A 26,874-nucleotide genomic window follows, 5' to 3' on the forward strand; every position below is an offset into this window, starting at 1 on the left:
TGGTCCAATGCATTCCAAAGAAAGTTAATTGTCGGTATAATTTAGTACTAAATGTACAATTCTGGCTAGAGATCAAAATTCTGGCATTGGGTGATACTTCAGTGGATATTAGAATATATATAAATGGCATCCTACAAATTTACTCTTACAACATGAATAATTCCTTTTGGTATCCTACGGAGATTGGGAAGTTCGTATATTGAATTGTAATTATATATAATGGGCACAGTTATCTCTAATGGAAAGATTGTCCAATTCCCAAGAACCTTTCTGAGTTTCGAAGTAGAATCCATAGAAGAGCTTAGTATTAAATGAATCTTGAGTGACCGAAGTCTCTTTGTTTCCAATCATTGCTATAGAAGCAGGGCATTGACTTCAAACTGAGAAAAGCTATTGAATCTGGTCTCATGGAGAGACTGCTAAGAAACATAGAAAATGATCCTTGTAATCTCTGACGAAAAGTTGTGATTAAGTACTTGCATACTGCTTGGTGACCAATCCTTTTGCTATTTCCAATTTTCAATTTAGCATCCTCTGTGTCTCAACTGTTTCTTTAAACAGCAAAAAGTGTGTAGCACGGAAAATAGTTATCCCTCTGATCTTTTTATGGTACCCTGTGATCAAGAGTTGAAAATTTTAGTTAGAGATTGGAAGCAAAGGAGGGAGCAAGCCAAATGAAAAAGTGTTTTTTTATGAGCATATAAGCAATTGAATTTCAGAATCTCTATACTACGAAAGTGGAATTACTACTTACTGAAGGGTTCTTGTCTTTGGTTATGCTGCTGAAATATAGGGTAATGACAATTGGAGAAGTTGTGTTCTTTTGACGGGAAACTTTAATGCAAGTTTATGCTTGGCTAGAAATAGAGTAGGGTAAATGATAAACAGAGAAAGATAGGTTCCAAGTATGATAGATCACCTATTTGGGTGCATAGTGAGCATCAGAATGTAGTGAATCTACTTGGTATGAAGGAAAAAAGGTTCTTGGGTCTTGGTGTGCCACATGGGAGGTTGTAACTGGTAAAATAAGTTTCTATTCAAGTTTGTTTTTAACTGCTCATTCATTTATGTCACTTAATTTTTTTTTTTTTCATTTCCATGGGAGTTTTCTTCATATGTCAGATAGAGAGTTAAGTGGTATTAATCACTTGATGAACTCTTTTACATGATAAACTATGTTCTCTTCTGTCACATCCTTTTTTACTTATTCCTGGTTTGTGTTGTCTATCTCAGGTTCATTTTGTCCAACTATGTAGCAATGTTTCAAAACTTGGTACCTTATGAACAGGTTCTATCCTGTGTGAAATTACAATCTTTATGCCTTTTTTGGTTTTCCAGTCTTTATATGCACTTGACATACCAGGTCTTACGCCACCAAATATGTTCACTTCTTATGACATCGCTACGAACAAACGTTGAGGTAGGTACTTGGGCTTCAGCTAACTATTGTGGACATCAATCTGATCTTTGACTTATTTTACATGATTACTCAATCCAAGCTTGAAGGTGAAGCCGGGGAGCCTATGTTTCGCCGGTTGGTTTTAAGAGCAGTTGCAAATGTTATTAAGATGTATTCTTCTTTGCTTACAACAGAAACTGAGGTACATGTTTTATTACTTCTTTTTAACAATGTGCCATGCTTAGTTATATGCAAAAATTTATGACTTTTCAGATAGGATCTTGTATGTCAGGCAGACCTAATTATGCAGTGCTAATCAACGTATGCTGATGGAAAAATCAAACTGAACCAGTTCGAAAATCCTTTTTTTTTTTCAACTCTCAGGCTGAGCTCGTTTTCCTAGCAAATTGAAATTTAGGTCTCTGTTAGGATCTGTTTCTTCTCTCTGACCTACTAGAAAACATGGTACTATAGTAAAACTCCTGCTGATCCATTCATATTGGTGGATTTCTGTTTCACAACTTTTTTTATACCTGGGTTTAGGCCTGGAGGAAAATGTTACTGGAATATTTCAGATTCTGTTGAATTTTCAACTCTTTAGGCTGAGCTCATTTTCTCATATTGAAATTTAGGTCTCTGTTAGGATCTGTTTCTTCTCTCTGACCTAGTGGGAAACATTTCACTAAAAAATTCTGCTAACCCATTCATGTTGGTGTATTTCTGTTCCACAACTTTGCTTGTAGCTGGGGTTAGGTATGGGGAACACATTACCTGAATATTTCAATTTTGGTTAAGTTTTCCACATAAGCCTGGCTTAATCTACCCATGAACACCTTACAACTATGCGTCCTACCTGACACGCTGCTAAATTTTGTGGTTCTTACACAGATTACCCTTAGTCGGAGTTACCCACATGTATGACCTAATGTTGCCTGCATCAAATTGTAGCATTTGAGGAACAACAATGACAACCAAGTCTTATCCCACCAGGTGGGGTCGGTAGCATTTGAAGAACAACTTGAGAAAATCTATTACTGTTGTATGTAATAGTTGTTTATGTTAAAAAATATATATATTACTTTGTAGTTTAACTCATCGAGTTTGCTTACTGGTCCTTTTCTTAGTTTCTTACTATTTGAAAATTGTTAGTTCACTCAAACATTATCTGGTGGAGGAAATGCAAAAATGTTTATTGACAATTTCACTTGATTCAATCTTTCGATGTCCCACCTATTTGAAAAATACTCCTATATACTATTGCACTAATTGCTTGCGGTTGACTTTGGTTTCCTTGTTGTATGCTTATAATTTGTTTGCAGAAACTTGTACTTTCGTGAACCCAATGTCACCCTTTTTCAATTATGATTTTCCATTATGTTGTCAGTTATCGTATCTCTAATTTTTCACCTGATTTCTTTGTTAAGAAGTTGCTATATTTGTATTTTTCTTGAATTCACTTAGAATTCCCTTGTTGCAGGTTTTTCTAAATATGTTAGTGAAAGTTACACATCTTGATTTGCCGCTATGGCATCGGATACTTGTGCTTGAAGTTTTAAGGGTAATCTGACTACTTTTCCCAAAAACGAAGCACTATCTGGGACTTGTCTTTTCCTTTCTGAGTTACTAAATGCTAGTGATTTTTTTCCTTCTTTAAGGGTTTTTGTGTAGAAGCAAGGACATTGGGTCTACTTTTTTGGAATTTTGACATGTAAGTTATCTTCCTTTTTATTTGATCATTGCTAGTTTGGTCTTGTGTACTCTTTTGCTAATTTGGTCTTATATTCTTTGGCTCTTTATCTACCACCTCTGTCCCTGTGTCGGATGCTGGCACTCAAACACCAGTAGTCTACCAATTCAAGTCACACCTAAAACTCCTGTTATCACATGGATTTTTTTTTTTAGAAATAGGGCACTTGGACCCACATTCAGGTTGGATACTCATACCTGAGCATGAGACTAAAATCTTGCTATTAGAATTTGTGACTACTTACTGTCTCTCTCTCTCTCTATAAAGAGGGGCTATCTAGCTTTTTAGATGAAATAGTTTCCTTCTTAATTGTAACACTTCTAATAGATTTATGTTCAGCCTTCACTAACAGCGTACAGATGCAGTGCATAAGCCACACTATAGCTTGAAGGAAAACAAAGTTTCACAGCTGTCTGTAATAGCAGCCATCTAATAGAATGCATAAACCTAATCACAAAGATTCTAGGGTAGGATTGAGTTATTTCTAGGGAAATGAAGATTGTTTGTATTAAAGGATTTCATAGTTTTTAACTGTTTGTCCATTTTTTGAATCCCTGAACAATTTTAGGTGTAGAGGTTTAATATGGCACCATTTGAATTCAGAAAGGGGGACACTTGAATCCAATGTTGCATTGTGCCATGCATGACACAACTTTGGACGTTATGTAGTTAGGCCATGTCACAATAACTTGTCAAATTTATGGTCTCCTTCTAGTGCCATGTCTGGCACTGGTTTAGCATCACATATTTACAAATGGGTCTTGCTTTCCATTTCTCATTCAGTGTTCTGGTTTCTTGACACATTTGACACCTCTCATTTCCATGATAAAAAAAATAACTGCTGATGAAGGGAGCAGAAAAAATATTTTATTTCTTTTTGAAAATCAAGATCTTTTGTTCTAATTCTGACTTAAAATTGTCCTACTCATGATGAACTTTCCACAACGATTGTTAAGACATTAAAAATAGCATTGCTTTTTCTGAAGTGGCATTTTCAGTCTATACTCTGTTATCTTATGTTGCGACTTCTCTTGTGGTCAATTTAAATTAGAATTAAGTAGACAAATGCATTATTATAAGTCCAATCTTTATTTTTACTAAATTCGACACTTCTGTGCTACCTAAGAGTTTTATCTGACCTCAATTACTCAGGAATCCAAAGAACACGAATGTCGTGGAGAACATGGTTAAGTCTCTTGCCAGAGTAGTATCTACAATCCAAATGGTATTTATTTCACTTCTTTTATTCCTTTTGTTAAATGTTTTTATTCCCAATTATTACACATTTTTTAGTCAATCTAATTTGACTTTTGTATAAGGAATCAAGTTTTAACATGATATAGTATCCGACATATATAATTTTACATTTTTTCCCTAGCCATATAAATTTCTGAGCAACATGCATCGATAACTTAATTACTATATTTCATTTTCATACTACAATTTAACATTTAAAAAAGTTTTAAAGAACTCAGATTTGAACATGACATGATTCTCGTTGTGTGTAATTTTGCATTTTTTTTTCGAGCAATATACATTTTTGAGCAATATACAATAATAACCTAGAAGCTATATTTGATTAAAATAATTAAATTTAAGATTTAGAATTATGAAGTGTGAAGAGCAATATTCATTTGACAATTTTCCATTGACCATATTTTCTATCACAATATTTTTCTACAAAATATTTTCCATGAAACAAATGAATTGTAAATCATACTCCAAAAAGTCTGTTAAATAAAAATTCAGACAACATAGAAATATCTAGTTATCTACTATCAAATTCTGATATGGACAATGCACAAGTGAAACATGAATGCCAAAAGGAATATATAGCTTCAACTAAATAAGCAAACTAGGATAGAAAGAATTTGAGAAAATCCTAAAATCTCGCAAAGTCATGTGAATGGCTCTCATATAATATGGTTTACATAGATATTATTTTCAAAATATACTGTTTATCTTGTTCCCTCTATGTGCTATGGAAATGCTTCCTTAATGGGATCATAGAGGCATAAGTAACAACACACTACTTCTATACTTGTTGTAGATAACCCAATGTATATGCTTCGCAATTTGTACCTGGTTTAATTGACTTAAGTTTAATATTTATTACTTTATGTCATGTCAAGGCATAGTGTATACTACTCATTGGGTATCATACAATAAACTACATCCATATTATTTTCAACATTTACTAGTCTGTTCGTTCTTTGTGCCATGGAAATAGTTAATTTAATGGAATTTTAGTTAAGTGCATTAGTAATGGTACAACACTGGTTTACTTGTTGAAACTGAGCTAATGTCTTCTGCAAGTTGTTGTAGTTTATGTGATTCACTTTGTGTTTTGCCATTTTGATGGTAGTTTGACACATGCAGATTATAGCTTGTATAATTGACTTTCTTTTGACAACTGTTCTATAATAGGTACCAGAATCTAGTGAAGATAGCCTTGCTGCTGTTGCGGGAATGTTTAGCAGTAAAGCCAAAGGTACAACTCAACTATTAAAGATTTGCGGAGTTCAGTCAAATCACTTACAATTGTTGGTTTGTCTACATAGAAATATAGAGTTGTGTACTAATACTTGCAGTATGAAGAACCATTATGCTCTAGTGTTGCTAATATTATGGCTAATATATATAATATTTTTGTTCAACTGTTTCACTATTGCAGTTGCGTGGAGTACATGTGTGGCTGTTTTTATATAGGAAGTTAGTTATTGTTTGTCATTTGCTATCAGCCTCTTACTATTAACTTTCCAATGAACAGTAATTTTGCTTACACGAGCACATTAGCCTCCTTTGTTGTAAGAATTTCAAGACCTATTGCAATGAGCATAGCAGATGCTTATGATACACTCTTTGCTTTGACTATCTCATAGATACCACTAAAAGAAAGCCAAAGTGTTCCAGTGGTTGTCAAATAGGTAAGATCAAGCACATTGGCCTTCTTTGTTGTAAGAATATCAAGACCTACTGCAACGAGCATAGCAGATGCTTATGATGCACTCTTTGCTTAGACTGATACCACTAAAAGAAAGCCAAAGTGTTCTAGTGGTTGTCAAAATAGGTAAGATCCAAGGCATAAGGTTGGTTCAGTATGAAAGTTAGATGACTCAACATGAGATGATTGCAATTGAACATTAATTATAGTTGTCAATCAAATAAAAAAGGTAGTGAGGGTAAGCTCTCACCCCATACTTGGCAGTAAGAATATCAAATCCTATGGCTATGAGTGATTACGCAAATGCTTACAAATACACTCTTTGCTTAGACTATCGCAAAGATGGCACTAAAAGAAAGCCAGAGTGTTCCAGTGGCTGTAAAAGTAGGTAAAATCCAATGCGTGAGACTAGTTAGTATGGAAGTTAGACGACACTATATGAGATGATTGCAATTGAAAAGAAGGGAAATGATTGAGAATAACAGGACACTAATTTCTTGTAAAACCTTTAATTTTTTTCTGCCAAACCAAATGATCATAGACAAGATGTGGCTTGACTCATGTATCATATCAATGCAGAGTATTGCAGACATATAATTGTACCTGTGTCACTTTGTTGATTGCATTGCCAATGCAATATCGCCATGTAATTGGGGATTTCTGATAAGCTTAAGCACAAGGTTTAGAATTTCATTTGCGTATTAATTTAAGCACGATCAACTCAAAATGATAGTGTTTTGATGTCGAATCATGTTGACACTCACTGACTTGTGCTGGCATAGTTTTGAGTCTGAAACCAAGGAAATAGTTTTCTGTTTTCTGTTTGTCTTGTTTTCTTGAGTTATTTCTTGTTTACCAACCTTGTTGGCTTGTGTATTTTAGGAAGGTATTCTGTTTATGATATATCTTCTATAAGCAGGAATAGAATGGAGCATGGACATTGATGCACCTAATGCTGCTGTTCTGGTTGCCAGTGAGGCTCATTCTATCACCTTGGCCATCGAAGGACTTTTGGGCGTTGTTTATACAGTTGCTGCTTTGACAGATGAAGCTGTGGAAGTGGGGGAAGTGAGATTAACATTCTCATGAAAATAGTAGTCAATGTACTGAATAAGTTTTGACTTCCTATTTTTCTATATTGCCAGCTTGATTCTCCTAGATGTGATGCTGATCTCTTCACAGAGTACACTGGCAAAACAGCTGTTTTATGCATTTCTATGGTCAACTCCACGTGGCTGACCATCCTTGATGCTTTATCTCTTATTTTAATGAGGTAGACAATTAGTAGTTAAATCCTTTGTTATTTTTCTTGTATTCTAATAAAAGATAATGGAACTATATCTAGATCACAAGGTGAAGCAATTATATTGGAGATTCTAAAAGGATATCAAGCATTTACACAAGTACGTCATCTATGACGAGCATTTATCATAGTACATTTTTGTTTAAATAATTGCATATCTTTAGTTTCAACTACTGATTGGATAGCTATTTAACTTTCGAAGCTACACTATTTATACTTATTATTTCTGTTTATTCAGTAATAAAGAAATACAACCATTCATCTGCAACAGAAAGTGCAATTTCAATTCTTCATTTTAATTTCAGGCATGTGGTGTTCTTCGGGCAGTAGAACCTTTAAATTCTTTCTTGGCATCCTTATGCAAATTTACTATCAATATTCCAAATGAGGGAGAGAAGAAGAGGTAGTTTTCCTGCTTATATCCACTTCCATCTTGTATTTTTTGAGTAGTATTTATTGGTACTCCAAGCTGGGGCTTACAATAGAATTGTTCTTATGGTTTGCTACTTTGCTGCATAAGAACCACAACAAAAAGTGGACTATAGAAAGTTACAACATGATTGACTCACATGATTAGCTACTCCATTCCTGATTAATCCTGATAGCCTATCATATGCTTGGTTTGAAGAAACTAAATGATGAATTCTGATCATTATTCCTTTTAAACTAAATTTGTTTATTCCTCCCATCAAACTTAGTTACTTGGAGGTAAAATTGCTTCCGTTGAACTTAATCGCACTTTAGTTGCTAGATATCAAGAGATACACATGGAGCTGGTCCGGTATCTAAATTGAAGAAGTCTCTTATGAGATGAAGCCATCTCCTAGGGTATTTTTTGGTGAATTCACCTTTATTTTCCTTTAGTTTTAAATGATCAAAAGTGCATTAGATCACTCAGTATTTTATCTATCATAATTCAATCTTTCTTTCTTATTGAAATGTGTCTACTTGATAGGTCAATTTGCATGTTTGTTTTGTATAATTTGCCAAATCATGGGTAGAGTTCATGAGAATTAATTGTTGCCTTTAGAAAAGGTCCTAGCCAGTCTAATCCAGTTTGCTTGCAACACATAAACAAGAGTACCTGCAAAAAAAAAAAAAGAAGGAAAAAAAGGCAGTTCAACTTACTATTTTATGTATAAAAGTTAATTTCAGCTATTCATGCTGGATTTCAACCTTTTAAATTCTTTTGTAATTGCAAACAGAAGTGTACATGAAGACATCCTTTACCTAATATATACTTGTACTAAATGTACAAAGTCTTCATGGAAGGTAAAATAGTTTTGCTCCGTATATATGTGCTCCTTGCTACACAGGAATTCCTAATTTTCAGTTTATGTTGCAGTTACATGTTGTCATGTTGGTAATCTCTTTTTCCACTATTGTAATCTTATCTTATAATTTCTACCAGCATTCTATCTCCTGGACCAAAGAAGTCAGAACCTCCACCTGATCTGCGAGATAGTGTTGTTTTAACTCCAAAGAATGTGCAGGTTGTGATTTGTATTCTCTTTTTATGTTTAATAAGTCCCACCAAGTTCTGTTCCACTGTTAGTTCCTAGTATTATATTCTTGAGTTTAATGCTTGTTATTTTTTGCCACCTCAGGCATTGAGAACACTTTTCAATGTGGCACACCGCTTACATAATGTCTTGGGTCCATCCTGGGTTTTGGTATGTTCATGTGCTGTCTTCCTTTCACATCAGAATAATTTTTGTAATTACTAAATATCAAATATTGCTTGCATTTTTTAGGTCTTGGAGACCCTGTTATCTCTCGATCGAGCCATCCATTCCCCTCACGCTTCTACCCAGGTGAACTATGAATTTGAAATTCCATTTTTTGCTTGCACATGTACTGATAAAAGGTCCTCTTTAATTAAAATTCTTGAATTGAGACACTTCACTATGTATATGTTTTATCATTTTAGTTCCTTGTTCATATATATGATCTATCTGAAAAGTCAATCGAACAATTCGAGTACTTGGTTTGTCCTTGTTTTATTTTGCATTGATATGAAACAGGAAGCATATTGGTTGACAGTTTGCTTCACTCCTTGAACTTGTGAATGATTGGGAGAAATGATAAACCCAACAACCATGAGTTAATAGTTATTTCTGTGGGGTTTAATAGGTCTAGCTCCACATGGGGTATTATAGCATGTGTCATGTTAGAGTGTAATCTGTGCAAGTGTAGTGGTTCTTTTTTTATTTGTGCAATATAATTTTATGTTAACTTGGTATTAGAATAAGCAAGATTAGTGTAAGGGTTTTCTTTTCTATCCATTCAGGTTGATGAGTTTAATGAGATGTGATTTCCTCCTCCCAACCTACCTTCATGTTTGCTCACCTGACCTCACCTCACCTCACCTCCACGGTTTAACTCCTCATCTCTCACCCATCAACCTCAATAACAACAATTGTCACCTAGAAAGATATTTTTGTTCTTTCGTTTAGCAACATCTTAATGCTGTTCAGCTGTTCATCCTCTTTCTTGGCTCTGTTCTATAGATATTTGAGTGAATCACATACTCATACACAAGTTGTTGGATACAAAATACATAATGGAGATAAACAATGTAGTTCTTTACTAGCTTCTTCACAAGTGATATCACACAATCCCTAGCAATTCTACCTTGAATGACGCATAGAACAACACTAACATTGGCATTGTGGATTATGCTATAAAGAATCCTCTATAATTAACTATAACTCCAATCAAATTTGTACAGTTGCACAATCAAGCTTGACCTATGTGTAAATCAAGCTTGCCGAGTGCTGAATATCATCATGGCTCATCACTCGGATGTTTTTTTTTGTTTGGGATAATACCATGGTACTAAAACCAACTACTTATCAGAATTTAAAATGTTGACTAAATCCCTAATTTGTCTCTTTATTTTTGACAGTCAACTGTTTATCATTGCATAATAAACTTCAAAATCTTGTGGTATCTCTAATTTGAGTAGTTAAGCAAGAAAACAATAACAACCCAGCCTTATCCCACTAGGTGGGGTCGGCTAGTAGTTAAGTAAGAAAATTATACTAAAAAAATATATTAATTATTTTGTTGATCCTTAAAGATTTTCACCAACATTAACCTAAAGCAGCAGTAGCATATCTTTAAACTTCTACACTAGTATTTCATCTTCATCTTCTTGAGTGGTCTATTGATTTAAGTTTTCTTGTGAGTGCTTCCTAGTTTTTTGTAATAAGATACATCCATTAACATCACTGTCCCAGATTAAAAGGAAGTGTTGAGAGTATTATGTTTCAAAATTATTCTCACTTGGAGTATTATGTCAGTGTTAATTTGGTTGAAGAATATAAACTTTCCCTTCTAAATTACTTACTTTGCCATAACTGCTAAACTTATCTACAAGTTGATTTTGATTGAATGAAAATACCCAGTTTTTAGTTGCATCCTTGGGGTTTATCACAAAAAAAAAAATCAAAATAAAGTGGTATGAGTGCTTCCATTGGGCACTCACAACTACCTTGTTTGTGTGCAGGAAGTTTCAACTTCTGTGTCAAGGCTTGCAAGAGAAGCGTCTGGGCAGTACAGTGATTTCCACATTCTCTCTTCCTTGAATTCTCAGGTTGGAAAAAATATTGCATTTTCTCAATAAATTGCTCCATTCATTCCCTCTGTACTCTCTCTAGTGCCTGATAACAACTCTTCTCTGACGCATAGCTGTTCGAAAGTTCAGCTCTTATGCATGTTTCTGCAGTAAAGTCGCTTCTTTCTGCATTACGTCAGTTGTCAAGTCAATGTAGCTCTGGATATTCTCAAACACTAAGTCAGCAAATTGGTGGAGTTGCATTCTCAGTGGAGCACATGATATCTATACTTTTAAATAATCTCCACAGTAAGTTATCATTTTTTTTTTTCAGTTTTCTATTCTTAGAAAAGATAATTCTGTGGTGCTCTCTTTCGTAGCTTAAAGGAAGATTCTCCAAACAGCTCAATTAAATTCTCAATGAAATGAGTGCAAGCTTTTTTTGATTTTTTTTTTGAAAAAGTCATATGACTCATCCATTTGTCTGACTATTGGCAATAATTGCTGTGGATACATCTAACTTCTTTGTTAACCAAATACCCCCAAATAGCTTATATTTGATAAGGAAGATAGATGAAATCTTCAATTGACATGGTGCCTTCCAAGTAATAATACAAACATCCTATACCCTTCAATTTATTACTTAGGAAGTCTCATTTATAGCTAAATATCTGTACCCAACAACTATCTGTTGTCATTGTCATCTGGAGCCAAATGATATCAGATAAAGTTTTAAGCATCCAGTTTAACTTGATTTTTAGACCTTTCAAATTAGAACCAGTGTTAGCCAATGTCATAAATTTACTTTGTTAAACAGATATGCAGAGTTGGTGTTTATATGTTTCTGTGATGATTTGACAAAATTAAATTTTGGTCCGTATACTATGATTTGATGAAGGCACATAATTGCACTTTATGTCAAAACCAGCCTAGAGGATGTAGAAGCAAGTTTGTTGTCATAAGCTTATGCAAGATGGTTGAGACCTTTAAGAAGACCTTAATCAACATCTGCAAATAAAATTTTATTATCAATAAAATTAAAGCTCTGTTACTTGGCTAGGTATTTGAATGGCTCAATATCATTGGGTGTGAAGTTGATAAGAGCATGTGATATTAAGTATAATGAAGAGCTTTTTGAATTTTTTTTTACTGACAATCCTACTTTAGGCTGCAACTTATGATTCTTTTTTTCTTCTCCACCATGCTATTCCATTTTTTAAGCTGATCTTCTACCTTGCAGGGATTGAGCCCCTGTGGGATCAAGTTGTTTCTCATATACTTGAGGTAATTTCGAGTATTCATATTAGTTTTCATGATGGCATCATCTATCTCAAAGTGACATGGTCATGATCTTTCAGCTAGCTGATAGTTCTAGCCAAAAAGTAAGGAATTTGGCATTAGATGCACTAGATCAGTCAATTTGCACCATTTTGGGCTCTGATCAGTTTCTGGCAACCAAAGAATCTCAAAAGCAGTTGTCTGATTCCCATGTGAGTATGGCTGTTTTAGTCTTTTATATTTCCAGTTGTATTTAAGCATATTTAATTGGTTGGTTGTCTTATTTCTAGGGAGCAGAAGAGACTGAAGTGGGATCATTTGAATGTACTGTTGTATCTCCACTTTCATTTCTTTATATGTCCAATCAAAACTTTGATGTCCGTGTGTCATCACTGAAAATCTTACTGCATGTTTTAGAGGTATTTCTGTTAGAAGTTAGTGATACGAGACTTTTTTTGCTGGATTGTTAGTTCAGTTTTTTTTTCTTAATTACATCTGCTTATGCATTTCATTCATTACTCTCAGAGGCATGGGGAGAAGTTATATTACAGTTGGCCCTGCATTCTCAAATTGTTGAGGTTAGTTTCTGTTTCTGATGTCTTATAAGAGACATTCTTCTTTATCTAATACCTATGAATGTGCTACTAGGGCTGTGGCTGATGCATCAGAGAAGGATCTTGTCCCTTTAGGTTTCCAGGTAACGAAATGTCTTTGCATGAGAAATTGCATTAATAAACTTTAGTGTACCTTCTTCCTTTGTCAATCTACTTGTTTAAGTGTAATCTAAACCAGTATCAGTCCAATATCAATTTTGAGAACTAGAATAGCTCATTGGTAACCCCACCAAAGCCAGTCCCAAGCCCGGTTGAAAAAGGATGAACATTGCGCGTTAGATTGCCAACTAGCATGGACTTTCAGGCAAATGTTCAATGAATGAATCCATCAAACTATTGTGTTAAAACTATTGTGTTAATGCTAGGATTTTCTCTGGAAGGAACACGTTGCGAGGTTCGATTGTAACGTTGCGGCAAAGATTGCTACATCTTCATGAAAACTCGGGTAATAATGCTAAATATGCAAGAGTTCGTGTTGCAGGGTTCAACACGAATATATCAGCAAGGATCGCTATATTTCCATGAGAACTTGAGTGTAGTATTAAATATGCAAGAGTTCTCACACCATAAGTTGTATAAGAACAAATATTATAGGAAAATTAATGGGTTAAGATTTGGAACATGAAATATAAGAACACTCACCGGTAAAAACAATAGAGGCAGTAGATATGATGATTAGGAGAAGAATTAATATTTTATGTATATAAGAGAAAAATGGGCAGGAGAGAAGACAAAGATGATAGAGAATTCGGATTTTAAGTTATGATAAAGGAGGGAGGAGTAAAATAAGAAATTTAGTAAAGGTATTGACGTTGATAGTTTGCTAAAGGACAAAGTAGTATGAGTAGTGAGAAAGGGGAATAAGATTACAACTCTGAAAATAGTAGCGACGAAAGAAACTATTAATGTAATTAGCATATATACATCTCAAGTAGGATTAGATGAACATACCAAATCTAGATTTTGGGACGATCTAGATGAGGTATTACATTCCGCCAACTGAAATGACTTTAATAGGAGGAAATCTAAATGAACATGCAGAGTGAAAAATGAGGAATTTGGTAGGGTATATAGAGGTTATGAGTTTGGAACAAGAAATGAAGAAGGGAAAATTATATTAAATTTTGCGACAGCATATGACTTTATATTAGCTAATACGTTTTTTTAACAAAAGAGGGGAATTCTTGGTCATGTTTAAAAGTGAGAATAATAAATCGTAAATTGACTTTCTTATCATTATGAAGAATAATAAGAAGATTTGTAAAGATTCCGGGAGAAAATATAACTATCCAACATAAGTTAGTAATCTTGGATATACGCTTTAATCATAGTATCAATAGAAAGAAAATATGAATAACTCCTAGAATTGCATGGTGGAAGTTAAAGGATAGAAAATAAAACATATTTAAGGAGAATATAGGAGTTCAAGTATTAGGAGAAATATACGGCGATTCGAATATGACATGAAATAAGATGATATCAAAATTAAAAATAGTAGCCAAGAGTGTACTCAATGAGTCAAAGGGACGTGCACCACAAGTAAAGAATCTTGGTGGTAGAATGAGAAAGTATAGGAAAAAGTGAAGGAAAAACGAACCGTTATATACTTGTAAGAATGAGGAAAACTTTAAAAAAATATACAGTAGTCAAGAAAGAGGCAAGAAAGCAGTGAATGAAGCTAAAAATGAAACTGTTAAACGCTTATATTGATAGATACAAAAGTAGGAGAAAAAGACATTTCCAGAATAACTAAAGCAAGAGAGAGTAAGACAAGAATTTTTATCTAAATAAGATATATTAAAGATGAATACAATATGGTACTAGTAAATGATGAGGAACTAAAAGAGGGATGGAAGAGGTATTTTAATCTACTTTTTAACAAATGTCTAGATGACCAACTTAATTTAGGTAATTTAAGTAGGTCAAATGAGAATAGAAATTTAAATTTTTATCATAGAATTCAAACTTCAAAACCATAACAAGCTTTAAATAGGATGCAAAATGAAAAAACAATGGGACTAGTTGATATTTCGATAGAGGTATGAAAGTGCCTATGGAAACAAAGTATTTAATGACTCACAAAGTTATTCAAACTGATATTGAAAATAAAAAACTATAGGGGTATTAAACTAAACTAATGAGTCATAGCATGAAACTTTGGGAAAGAGTAATAGAAAAAAGATTAAGGAAGGAGACCATGGTGACGGAAAATCAATTTGGATTTATGCTTAGAAGGTCGACAATAGAAGCTATATATCTTTTCAGACAACTCATTGAAGAGTATTGGGACAGAAGCAAGACTTACACATGATATTAGCTAGAAAAAGCTTATGATAGAGAGTCCCAAGGGAAATTATATGGAGAACTCCATAAAAGAGAGGTGTTAGCATAACGTATATTGAATTAATTAAGGATATGTATGTGGATGTAACGATAAGAGTGATGGATTAATTGAAGCGGTCCCGTAAATATCATGTTACATCAAAAATCAAATCAAGTTCTTATCCTTTTACATTAATCATGGATGAACTTATTGGATACATCCAAGATACAATATCACAATGCATATTGTTTGCAAATGATAATACATTGATAGATGAGACACGTGAAGGAGTAAATACTAAACTTGAATTTTGGCGAAAAACACTAGAAGTGAAATGTTTTATGCTTAATAGAGTAAATATAGAATATATGAAATTTAAGTTTAGCAATATTAGACATAATCAAACAATTGTTAAGATATGAGATGGAGGGATTATAGAATACAAGCAAGATGATTGAAATGGAGGAGGGCGTCAAGTGTTCTTTGTGATTGTAAAATATCTCTATTGGTAATCGCAATCCTGAATATATAAACTCAACTTTATTATGGGACCTACCGTACCACATTATCGCCACATCAAAAGTAAAAAAACCCATAACGTTTATAAACCTCTCCCTACTGTTATAAACCCAAAAAATAACTTTATATTGGGTCCCACTAATTCACACATCATTATTTATATTTTTTATTTACTATCTTTATTTATAATAACTCCGCCCATGATGACCGGTCATGGCCGGTCCCAAGCCCGGATAAAGGAGGAGGGTTGCGTTAGGTTGCCAGCCAGCGTCAAACTATGACAAATATTTCATGAATGAATCCATTAAACTATTGTGCTAATGCTAGGTTGTTCCCCGGAAGGAACGCGTTGCAGGGTCCGACTGTAACGTCTCGGCAAGGACCGCTACATCTCCAGAACTCGTGTGTACTATAACGTCTCAGCAAGGACCGCTACATCTCCATGAGAACTTGGGTGTAGTGTTAAATAGGCAAGAGTTCTCACACCATAGGTTAGATAAGAACAAATATGATAGGAAAACTAATAATCTAAGATTTGGAACATGGAACATAGGAACTCTCACTGGTAAATCAATGGAGGTAGTAGATATGATGATTAGGAGAAAAATTAATATTTTATGTGTACAAGAGACAAAATGGACAGGTGAGAAGGCAAAGATGATAGAGAACTCGGGTTTTAAGTTATGGTATACTGGAAAGAGTAAAACGAGAAATGGAGTGGGTATTATTGTAGATAGTTTGTTAAAGGATAAAGTTGTAGGAATAGTTAGAAAAGGGATAGAATTATAGCCTTAAGATAATAGTGGCGAAAGAAACTATGAACATAATTAGCGTATATGCACCACAAGTAGGATTAGATGAAGCTACCAAATTAAGGTTTTGGGAGGACTTAGATGAAATACTACAAAATATTTCACCAAATGAAAGGATTTTAATAGGAGGTGATCTAAATGGGCATGTCGGAGTGAAAAATGAGGAATATGAGAGAGTACATGGGAGCTATGGGTTTGGAACGAGGAATGAGGAAGGGAAAACTATATTAGATTTTGCGATAGCATATGACCTTATATTAGCTAATACGTTTTTTAAGAAAAGAGAAGAACACTTAGTCACATTCAAAAGTGGGAATAATAAATCGCAAATTGACTTTCTTATGGTTAGGAAGAAGGATAGAAATATTTGTAAAGATTGCAAAGTCATCCCTGGAGAAAGCTTAACTACCCAACATAGGGTAAGGGTGGATATTCTTAAACATTGATAGAAAGAAAATATATACAATTCCTAGATTTAAGTGGTGGAAGTTAAAGGATGGGAAGCAACATATATTTAAGGAGAAGGTAGAAGTACAAGCATTAGGTGAAATATATGATGACTCTAATACAACATGGGATAAGATGGTATCAAAGTTAAAAATAGTAGCTAAGAGTGTCCTCGGTGAGTCAAAGGGGCATGCACCGCTAAGTAAAGAATCTTGGTGGTGGAATGAGAAAGTACAAGAGAAAGTGAAGGAAAAACGAATAGCTTATAAGGAATTATATATTTGTAAGAACGAGGAAAACTTAAAAAAATATACAATAGCCAAGAAAGAAGCTAAGAAAGTAGTGAGTGAAGCAAAAAATGAAACTTTTGAACGGTTATATCAAAAATTGGATACAAAAGAAGGGGAAAGAGACATTTATAGAATAGCTAAAGTGAGAGAAAAAAAAACAAGAGATCTTAGTCAAATAAAATGTATTAAAGATGAATGTAATAGGGTATTAGTAAACAATGGAGAAATAAAAGAGCGGTGGAAGAGGTATTTTCATCAACTTTTTAATGAAGGTTTAGGAGACCAACTTAAATTGGGTAATTTAATTAGGTCAAATGAGCATCGAAATTTTAATTTTTATCGTAGAATTCAAACTTCAGAAGTAAAATAAACTTTAAATGAGATGCACAATGGAAAAGCCGTTGGACCAGATGATATTCCGATAGAGGTATGGAAGTGCTTAGGGAAACAAGGTATTGAATGGCTTACAAAATTATTTAACATGATATTGAAAACGAAAAAATTTGCCCGATCAATGAGGATAAAGACTCTAGTTCCCTTATATAAGAATAAGGGAGACATACAAAATTGTGCAAACTATAGGGGTATTAAACTAATGAGTCATATTATGAAACTTTGGGAAAGAGTAATATGAAAAAGATTAAGGAAGGAGAACAGGGTGATCGAAAATCAATTTGGGTTTATGCCTGGAAGGTCGACGATAAAAGCTATACATCTTCTTAGACAATTAATTGAAAAATATCGGGAGCAAAAACAAGATATATATCATGAAAAAGCGTATAAAATAGTCCCGATAGAAATTATATGGCGAATTTTAGAAAAGAGAGGTGTTAGCGTAACGTATATTGAACTAATTAAGGATATGTACGAGGATGTAATGATCAGAGTAAAGACTTCAGACGGAGTAACTGAAGCATTTCCAATAAAGATAGGGTTACATCGAGGATCAGCTCTAAGTCCTATCTTTTTACACTAATTATGGATGAACTCACTGTACACATTCAAGACACAGATCCGTGGTGCATGTTGTTTGCAGATATTATTTTGGTAGATGAGACACGTGAAGGAGTAAATGCTAAACTAGAATCTTGGTAGGAAACACTAGAAGGGAAAGGTTTTAAGCTTAGTAGATTAAAAACAGAATATATGGAATTTAAGTTTAGCAATATTAGAAGTAATGAAACAATTGTTAAGTAGGAGAGGACGAGTTGCACGGAACCGAGAGATTTAAGTATTTAGGATCATGTTTACAAAATGATGGAGGGATTGAGAGATGTTACATAGAATACAAGCGGGATGGGTGAAATAAAGGAGAGCGTCGAGTGTTTTATGTGACCGTAAAGTACCTCTTAAACTTAAAGGTAAGTTCTATAAAACCGTGATTAGACTGCTATGTTATATGGAGTTGAATGTTGGGCTATGACTCGAGCACACGAGCGAAGATGAGAGTTGCAGAGATGAGGATGTTAAGGTGGATGTGTGGACATATGAGAAATGAGAGCATTAGAGAGAAAGTCGGAGTTGCATCTATTGAGGGAAAACTCCGAGAGACACGTTTAAGATGGTACGGACATGTACTTAGACGACCAATAAATGCTCCAGTTAGGCGATGTGAAACTATGATAAATATGCATATCAAACGAGGAAGAGGAAGACCAAAAAAGACTTGGTTAGCAACAATAAAACAAGATAAAATTTATTTAAATATAGATGATGATATAATAGGAGATAGAGCTCAATGGCGTAAAAGGATTCATACAGCCGACCCCACCTAGTTGGAAAAGGCTTGGATGTTGTTGTTGTTGTTGTTGTTGTTGTATCTTTATTTATAATATTTATTTATTTTTTAAAACAAAAAAATGAAAAAAAATTAAAAAAAAAGTGGCTGACAGCCGCTATTTTGAACCTAGCATCCAATTTTGGATGCTGGGTTCTTAGGTTTACAAAACCTACAATGCTATTGGGTAGCATTGCAACCACCCTAAGATTTAAAATAAAATTTTTATAAAACGGCGGTTATACCTGCTATGTTATATGGAGTTGAATGTTGGGACTCTAGCACATGAGCAGAAGATAAGAGTAGATGAGGATGTTAAGGTGGATATGCGGACATTACACAAGGATTGACATGATAAGAAATGAAAATATTAGAAAGTCAAAAATATTAGAGAGAAAGTCGGGGTTGCACCTATTGAAGGAAAACTCCAGGCAACACGTTTAAGATAATACAGACATGTAGACATGCACTTAAACGACCAATAAATGCTCTAGTTAGACGATGTGAAACTATGATAAATGTCCATATCAAACGAGGAATAGGAAGACCAAAAAGACTTGGTTAGTAACAATAAAATAAGATACAATTTATTTAAATGTAAATACTGATATATTAGGAAAGAGTCCAATGTCGTAGAAGGATCCATATAACCGACCCCACCTACTGAGATAAAATTTGGTTGTAGTAGGAATAGCTCATTGGTGAGTCACTGATGGTACAATGATTTATACCACTTTTGACTGTTATGTTCATCTCCTGTCCTTGTATTAAGGAATTGTGTAATGTATTGCTCCTTACACCAAAATTGTGTATAATAGCAAATGTGTGGTATTCATCATCAATTATCTACTACTATTAATTTTCTTTTGAAATTGACAGCCTATATTGATGCCTGCATTGGCTTATCATTTTCATGATAGTTGGTTTTTTGGCTTCCTCACTCCAGTTACTTTATTTATGTCAAACACTGCTGCTTTTTTATATTTTTAGTTTATTAGGTGTTTCCATCCATGTGATATGGTAGAGAGAAATAAGTTATACAAGTTTTAAAATTTAGTATACCAAAAGTTACACGTGAAAATGTAGTAGCTATCTTAGTGGATAAGGAATATGAGGATATTGTTGTCAAACTTAAATATGTTTATACTATTAAAGTTGGTTTTAGGAAACAGCATGTTAATCATTTTAAGTGCTTGTGTCCCTCGAGTGGATTGAATGATTAATTCATATTTTTTTGGAAAACGTAGCTTACCATTAACTAATGATGCTAAATATTGTTGATAGGAATTGTAAAGATGATGCTGTATTATCTGTCAATTGTAGTATGAAGAAAGAAGTTTGAATGGACAAGATTGATAATATTGGTGTTGTGTGGACGTTTACGACAGACAAGAATATGAATGCGATGAAGTCAATTCTTGAGTTAGTAGTGGTGTTCTAAAATACACAAATCAATTAGTTTAAAGGTGTATTTTAAACCTTGATGAATTGTAGAAATGAAAGCTTAATAGGTATACATTTGCTAGTTAAAAAAAGTGAACTATATGCAGTTTAAGCATGTGATAATTTTTATTAGAATCTCGGAAATACAACACGAGGAGAAAGATATTTACCAGATTGCTAAAGCATTATAACAAGTGAGGTTTAAATGGGGTAAAAGAATGATGGTGGATGAAAGTATACATTCCTAAACGAAAATCTTATAAGACTGTGGTATGATTTAATCATATTTATTAGATGAGTATTAGGCAGTTGATACTACTTAATATGTACAAAGATTAGTGCCGTATTAATTTAGATATTAAGAATGGGCGGAATTTATTGGATTGCTAGAAACGATAAAAGAAACTACTATACAGGAGCAATTAGATGTAACCCCAATTGGTGATAAAGCAAGAAAATATGTTATGATGGTATGCACATGTCCAGAGATTACAAATAAATTTCATATTAGATAAGTTGAATCACTTAGATTTGAAGGTGTAAGGGGTGATGGTTGATCAAAAGATTACAAGGGCAGCCCGGGGCACAAAGCTTCCGCTATGCAAGATCCCGGGGAAGGATCCATTGTATGCAACCTTACCCTACTTTTTTTGTAAGAGGCTGTTTCCAGGATTCGAACCCGTGACCTTTTAGTCACAAAGCAACAACTTTACCGTTGCGCCATGGCTCCCCTTCGGTTGATCAAAAGATTCATTTACTATAATATAAAGTGATTTAAAATTTTGACCTTTTGGTTGAAGGGGAGCCTTGGCGCAACGGTAAAGTTGTTGCTTTGCCAAAAGGTCACGGGTTCAAATCTTGGAAACAACCTCTTGCAAAAAGCAGGGTAAGGCTGCGTACAATGGATCCTTCCCCGAGACCCCGCATAGCGGGAGCTTCGTGCACCGGGCTGCCTTTTTTTTAACATTACTGGCAACATAGTTGTACATAACTTCACTAGAGGATTAGCTCAAAATATTTAACCCCAAATAATTCTTTTGATTCTCCGTGTCCCCAGAATATTCAACCCCAAGCTACATTGGATGTAATACTACCTATTTATGACTTGTCATACAGGATCGTTAATCCTGATAGATTTCCTTTATCTTCTATTGATTAAAATATTTCATTTCAACAAAGCGATCAGTAATTTAAGTATACGTTTTCCCGTAAATAGTATATTATACACATATCTTCCTCTTTTGCACGTCATGGTTTGACTAAAATCATGTATTGAGATGACATCCTGAACTTAAACCACAAGATGGACTTTAATGGATTATCTTATAATTTCCACATAATTGTCTAGGAGGCATAAGATGTATCATGACACTGATATTTTACAATTTCTGCAATATCAGACCTAGATAATTCATGTGTGCATGCTATACTAATCTTCCTTTCCATAATATTATTCAAAATACTAAGCCTAGAACCTTTATCAATTTGTATTTACCACCGGCAAAGGAGTAGTTTGTGTAGATATTAGCTCAATTTTACTACCTTTTATAGCTTCTGTAAGCTGTCCACCACAACAGTCCAGTCCCATCATGTATCTAAACTAGTGGTCTTCTGTTGGAACTTTTTATCTGATTAAATACCCTTTTATACTTGTACACCTTGTTTTTCTGCAATTAATAGTAGTTTGTTTTAAAACTTCCAATCTGTTTGTTTTCCTTATGTACCCAAGTTTCTATGCTTAGCCTCTTATTTTTGAATTTATATTTTTATACACCAAAAAACACTGTGGTCAACCATTACTTTGCCCCATTGCATTTTAGGTGTGATGCCACATTGCAATGTAGCTAATGTCTGATTTTTTTCCCCTTCTTTCCCTTTTTTTTTTTTTTTTTGTCTGTGCGAGTGAAGTAATTGGTTGGTGATGTGGTTACAATCTTGTTTTAGAATTTTTCAAGTGAAAGTCAAACTTTTATGTTTGTTCTAGCATGCTTTTTCTAAAGGTTGAACTACTTATAACCCACTCCCACCATCTTTTTCTTCTTGCAGAGCATGCGCATAATAATGAATGATGGACTTTCAACTATTCCTCCACACTGCCTTGATGAGTAAGTTACTTCTCTAACATCAGTCATGCCTGCAATGTGGAAATGAGGCAAATTCATCCAAAAACTCGCATGGAGTTAAATACCATGATACAAAATATGCTGCCGTAGTTAAAAAATGTAGATCTTCTATTTCTGTTGATCAGGATAGAAAATATTTAAAATTCTGTATGTTAAAATTCATCTTTTATGTTAGTCAATAATATATTGCATGCCTTCAAAAATACTTGAGAACTCAGTTGTTTCAGAAATGGTTTAAAATCTTGGTTTAGTGCTAATCTCGGTGCCATGTTAGATACAAATCATTCTAGTGTTGGCTAGTCATGTGTTGGTACAGAATGGTGCTGATTGACAACGAGTGTGAGATTGGGGAGGAAGATGAAGAGGATGAGGAATGAGGCCTAACTATTCTTGTTTATTGCCTTCATAAATTAAGGTTCTTTACTGAAGAAGACTACTCACTTGCCCTTCGTACCATGAGCTTGCACACTGAACCTTGTTGCTCCCCAACGGCATCACTGGTCAGGCAGTCTTCTCCATTTTTCCCTCGTCTTAGTCTAGGAGCCAGGACTTCACCATTTTAGTCTTGACATGTGATCTGATTGGCATGCACCACTAGCTTCGAACGACAAAGACTGAGATATAAAAGCTAGCCTTGCATTGATGATATTTGTAAAATTTGAGAGTGAAGAAAACTTTCAGCTTGAAATTTTTTTCACTATTGACTGAATGAGAAATCAGGAGGTGGGGTGCACTTCAAAAACATCCAAACGTAACATAGAAAGCCAGAGAAAAACTGGATAAGTTGTGTCTCGGCTTTTGAAGCCTGGTCAAAATTGTTGGCACTTGTCCATTTAGTATTATAGATTTTTTTTTGCTCGTACCACCTAAAATTAGGTTGTCTGCCTATGAATCCCTCTGTGCTGTTCAAAATTCCTAATGATGGTTCACAACGTGGCCATCATTAACCATAGCTAAAAAGGAAATAAAGCTTCTAAAATTTTCAGATTTTCTTCCTGCAATCTGTAGAAGGCATAAATTGGAAGTTACTTTTTTATTTTCTTAATCTAACCCCAACTAATTGAGACTCACAGGTTGCTCTTGTTGATGTTCTTTTCCCCTATAATTGATCAGGTGCAGCTATTCATATCTGTCTTTTACAAATATGGAGCATTTGATAGTCATATCGATGAGTCAATGCTACCATTTTCAGTATTTGCTCCATAGCAATGTGCTTGTTTTTTCTGATCCGTCAGATATTCAATTCCCAAAGAAGAAGATTCTGGTTTTTTTTATTACCTATATATTATATCTGAGATACATCTTTATTCAATATATTTTCTTGTATTAATCCAGCTGCATAGAAGTCACTGGCGCATACAGTGCTCAGAGCAAGGAGATAAATATAAGTTTGACAGCAATTGGTCTGCTGTGGACTGCAACAGACTTCATTGCCAAAGGATTGGGTCAGAATCTTGTCCATGAAGCTCATGATTATAGTTCCTCTTGCATTTACATGACAATGCCTTAACTTAGTGAAAAACTGACAGGAGAGATTTCTGATATTGATTCAATTGCGGAGCAGAACTATTCTTCTGGAATTTGTGAAGATGTTCAAGACATTCGTACTACAGAAGTTAATGAACCAGTTCATATGAAAAAGTTGATTGATTATAAAATGTTGCTCTTTTCAGTTTTCACCATTCTTCGGAATCTTGCAGCAGATGAGCGGCCTGAGGTATATTGCTTTCCTTACAAATGAGTTTGCTTATACTTTTTGGATTATTTGTTTGTACAATGACTACCTTCACTGGTTGATCTGTGCGCTTTCCAGTACAATCCATACATGTTGTTCAGTGCTACTAATCAAATTTGAGCTTTCTGTAAACTGCAAATGGTTTATATGAAGAAGTTTGATATACATTTACAGTAAATATCAGTTTACTTTTAGTGAATATGTACACAACATTAGTAGCTCTCTCTTGGCATGCTTAGAGGTGTAAATTGGGCAGTGTGGCTCTGGGCACAACCATGCTCAGGGCACGACTTAGCATGGCCCTGCCCAGGTTGACTTGGGCCTTGCCACACCCATCTAGGCATACCTGCTGATCCAGAGGCCTGGCACAGAGGTAGCCACCCTTAGGCCTGGGTCCAAACTAAGCCATGCTTGGCCTGACATAGTCTGTGGTGGTGGTCGAGACTCGCCCAATCCTCTTAGTAATATTTTTTTTTTTTTCGATTTTTTGTCTTTTTTTTTTTGAAAATTTAAAGATGCATATTGTTATTATTTTAAATTAAAGCAGCTATGGGCTTGGACGTTATTAAAGATGCTCGCTTGGCAGCGCCTATGCGCAGCTAGGCGAGCCTCTTGCGCCTATGTGCCTTAAGCATGCGCCTTGTGACAGAAGGAAGAAATTCATCTTTCAGCTATACCAATCTGAAACATCCGATGATGATAATGATGATATTTGATTTTTTTTTTTTTCAATTTGAATTATAAAACGTATTTATTTGCTAGTAAATTTTATATTTATATTATTATTTAATATTTTATGGACTACAATTTGTTAGTGAAATATTTTGACAGAAATTCCTTATATATGTTTGAATTGTAAAAATTATACCTAGAGCGCCTTACTTCGGTAAGGCGTGTGCCTCACCTTGAGTCATGCTCATCAGGCCCCATAGCACCTATGTACTTTTGGGCACCTCACGCCTTCAATAACTATGGGCTTGGAATGACATGAGCTTGAGTTGCACAAACCCAAACTCAGGTTGGGCAATGGTAAATGGATTAACAGGCAGTGTTTAGCATGCCCTATTGCTTCTTATATTAAGTCAGGCTTAACATGAAAATAAATGAGTCCATCAGGCCCATGCTAGACCCAGCAAGGTACAACTTGTTGACATCTCTAAGCATGCTTGGGTTGTAGTATATTTGATGTCCAATCTTTCTGGGCCTCATAGATGATGGGCCGGCCATTGTTGTTACCATGAGTCATGCCAAAGGGAGACACACATGCTTGTTTTATCATGTGCCATGTGAGGCAAGAAAGGACTCTCTAGTCCTCGTAGATGATTGTCTCAGTGGTGAAGGTCAACAAGATGAAATTTTGATTGATGTTGTTATCTTCTGCAGGAGATGGAGGCACATAGGTTAGATAAAGAGGGCAAAGAAAAGTAGCAATAATTTGGTGTACGGAATTTGGTGAGGGATTTGCAATCTTGGACATGAATAACTTATCCCCTAAAAACTTGGTAAATAAATAATCTACTCACTAAAATCACATAAGACATGGCTATAGAAATCTTTTCTAATTTATGATATAGGCATTTTCTCTCCTATGGCTAGACATCTCGATCTTTTCCAATTCACTCCAAAATCATTGTTGTTGCTTTCATTGTCAATTGTAGCATCGTTGATCGTCAGAATTCAAAATTGATTACATATTTAGAAAGTCCGCAATCTAAATTTTCTATTGGTAGTTTGATATCAAAATCTTGAAGTAATATCGCAACTTGAGAAGAGTCGTTGGCCCTTGTTTCGTGTCAGAACTACATTTGAGCTTGTTCGCTATTGTTATCTTGTCAACCACGGTAACCTAGGACGGTGATTTCTAGGTAAATTTTGATTTCGATTTCAGTCGTAAATTGAGAATTCGGAGGTTGTTCAAGGGTGTACAAATTTCTGACGATAATTATTTTTGTCACTTATCATGCGGCCCCCCCAAATTTAAAATTCTGGATCCGCCCCTGATCCCCAGAGTACTCGACTTGTTCCTTATCCTCGATTTCATTTTCAATTCCAATTTTATCTCTAACTGAAATGAGCTGTAAGGGCTGAATGACTTTGAGTCACTCAGTAAACGAGGGATAAAATACAAATACATCAGTTCTTGAGAAGCAGCAATTTTTCAGTAGTAGAAATAACAGTTAACTCAAAACGAAAATATACATATATAAACACTAAAATTAAATCATATTCCTCATGGTTTAAGTTAATATCAACCCTCAAGAATTATCCCTCCTAGAGGAGAGGTCGAAAATTGGAAGTAGTTCAGAAATCAAAAACGTTCAGAATATATATCTTTATCATTTAGTTTATAATTAATTTAGTGTCCTAAAATACAGTAATAATAATTTTTAGTAATTGATAATAATAGTAGTGTAACAAAATAATTTTTAGAAAATAAAATTATCAATTTCAAAACTCATAACTTGCATAATAAATCCACTTATAGAAATCCTTAGAAGTTAGATATGTCGATGGGAAAGATGAGATTCTTGAAATACACTTCTCCTTCTTTACTAAAATGA

The 26,874-nt window shown here is 34.4% G+C and overlaps 1 protein-coding gene across 1 annotated transcript in view; it reads left to right on the plus strand.

Annotated features, from left to right (window-relative positions):
* Positions 1-25,741, plus strand: part of LOC121995253 (protein MON2 homolog) — a 32,479-nt gene extending 6,738 nt beyond the window's left edge. The window contains exons 8-32 of the mRNA XM_042549037.1: positions 1,234-1,288; positions 1,364-1,420; positions 1,500-1,601; positions 2,877-2,957; positions 3,055-3,107; positions 4,299-4,371; positions 5,574-5,637; positions 7,010-7,158; positions 7,236-7,363; positions 7,436-7,493; positions 7,699-7,796; positions 8,805-8,886; positions 9,001-9,066; positions 9,148-9,207; positions 10,905-10,991; positions 11,087-11,261; positions 12,193-12,236; positions 12,311-12,442; positions 12,521-12,649; positions 12,756-12,808; positions 12,879-12,927; positions 22,502-22,560; positions 23,914-24,023; positions 24,108-24,295; positions 25,697-25,741. Coding sequence (XP_042404971.1) covers positions 1,234-1,288; positions 1,364-1,420; positions 1,500-1,601; positions 2,877-2,957; positions 3,055-3,107; positions 4,299-4,371; positions 5,574-5,637; positions 7,010-7,158; positions 7,236-7,363; positions 7,436-7,493; positions 7,699-7,796; positions 8,805-8,886; positions 9,001-9,066; positions 9,148-9,207; positions 10,905-10,991; positions 11,087-11,261; positions 12,193-12,236; positions 12,311-12,442; positions 12,521-12,649; positions 12,756-12,808; positions 12,879-12,927; positions 22,502-22,560; positions 23,914-24,023; positions 24,108-24,295; positions 25,697-25,741 — 2,197 coding nt within the window. The remainder of the gene's footprint in view (positions 1-1,233; positions 1,289-1,363; positions 1,421-1,499; positions 1,602-2,876; positions 2,958-3,054; positions 3,108-4,298; positions 4,372-5,573; positions 5,638-7,009; positions 7,159-7,235; positions 7,364-7,435; positions 7,494-7,698; positions 7,797-8,804; positions 8,887-9,000; positions 9,067-9,147; positions 9,208-10,904; positions 10,992-11,086; positions 11,262-12,192; positions 12,237-12,310; positions 12,443-12,520; positions 12,650-12,755; positions 12,809-12,878; positions 12,928-22,501; positions 22,561-23,913; positions 24,024-24,107; positions 24,296-25,696) is intronic.
* The last annotated feature ends 1,133 nt before the right edge of the window (positions 25,742-26,874 follow it).

Source organism: Zingiber officinale, chromosome 6A, assembly GCF_018446385.1.
Source record: "Zingiber officinale cultivar Zhangliang chromosome 6A, Zo_v1.1, whole genome shotgun sequence".
In the NCBI taxonomy this organism is placed as follows: Eukaryota; Viridiplantae; Streptophyta; class Magnoliopsida; order Zingiberales; family Zingiberaceae; genus Zingiber; species Zingiber officinale.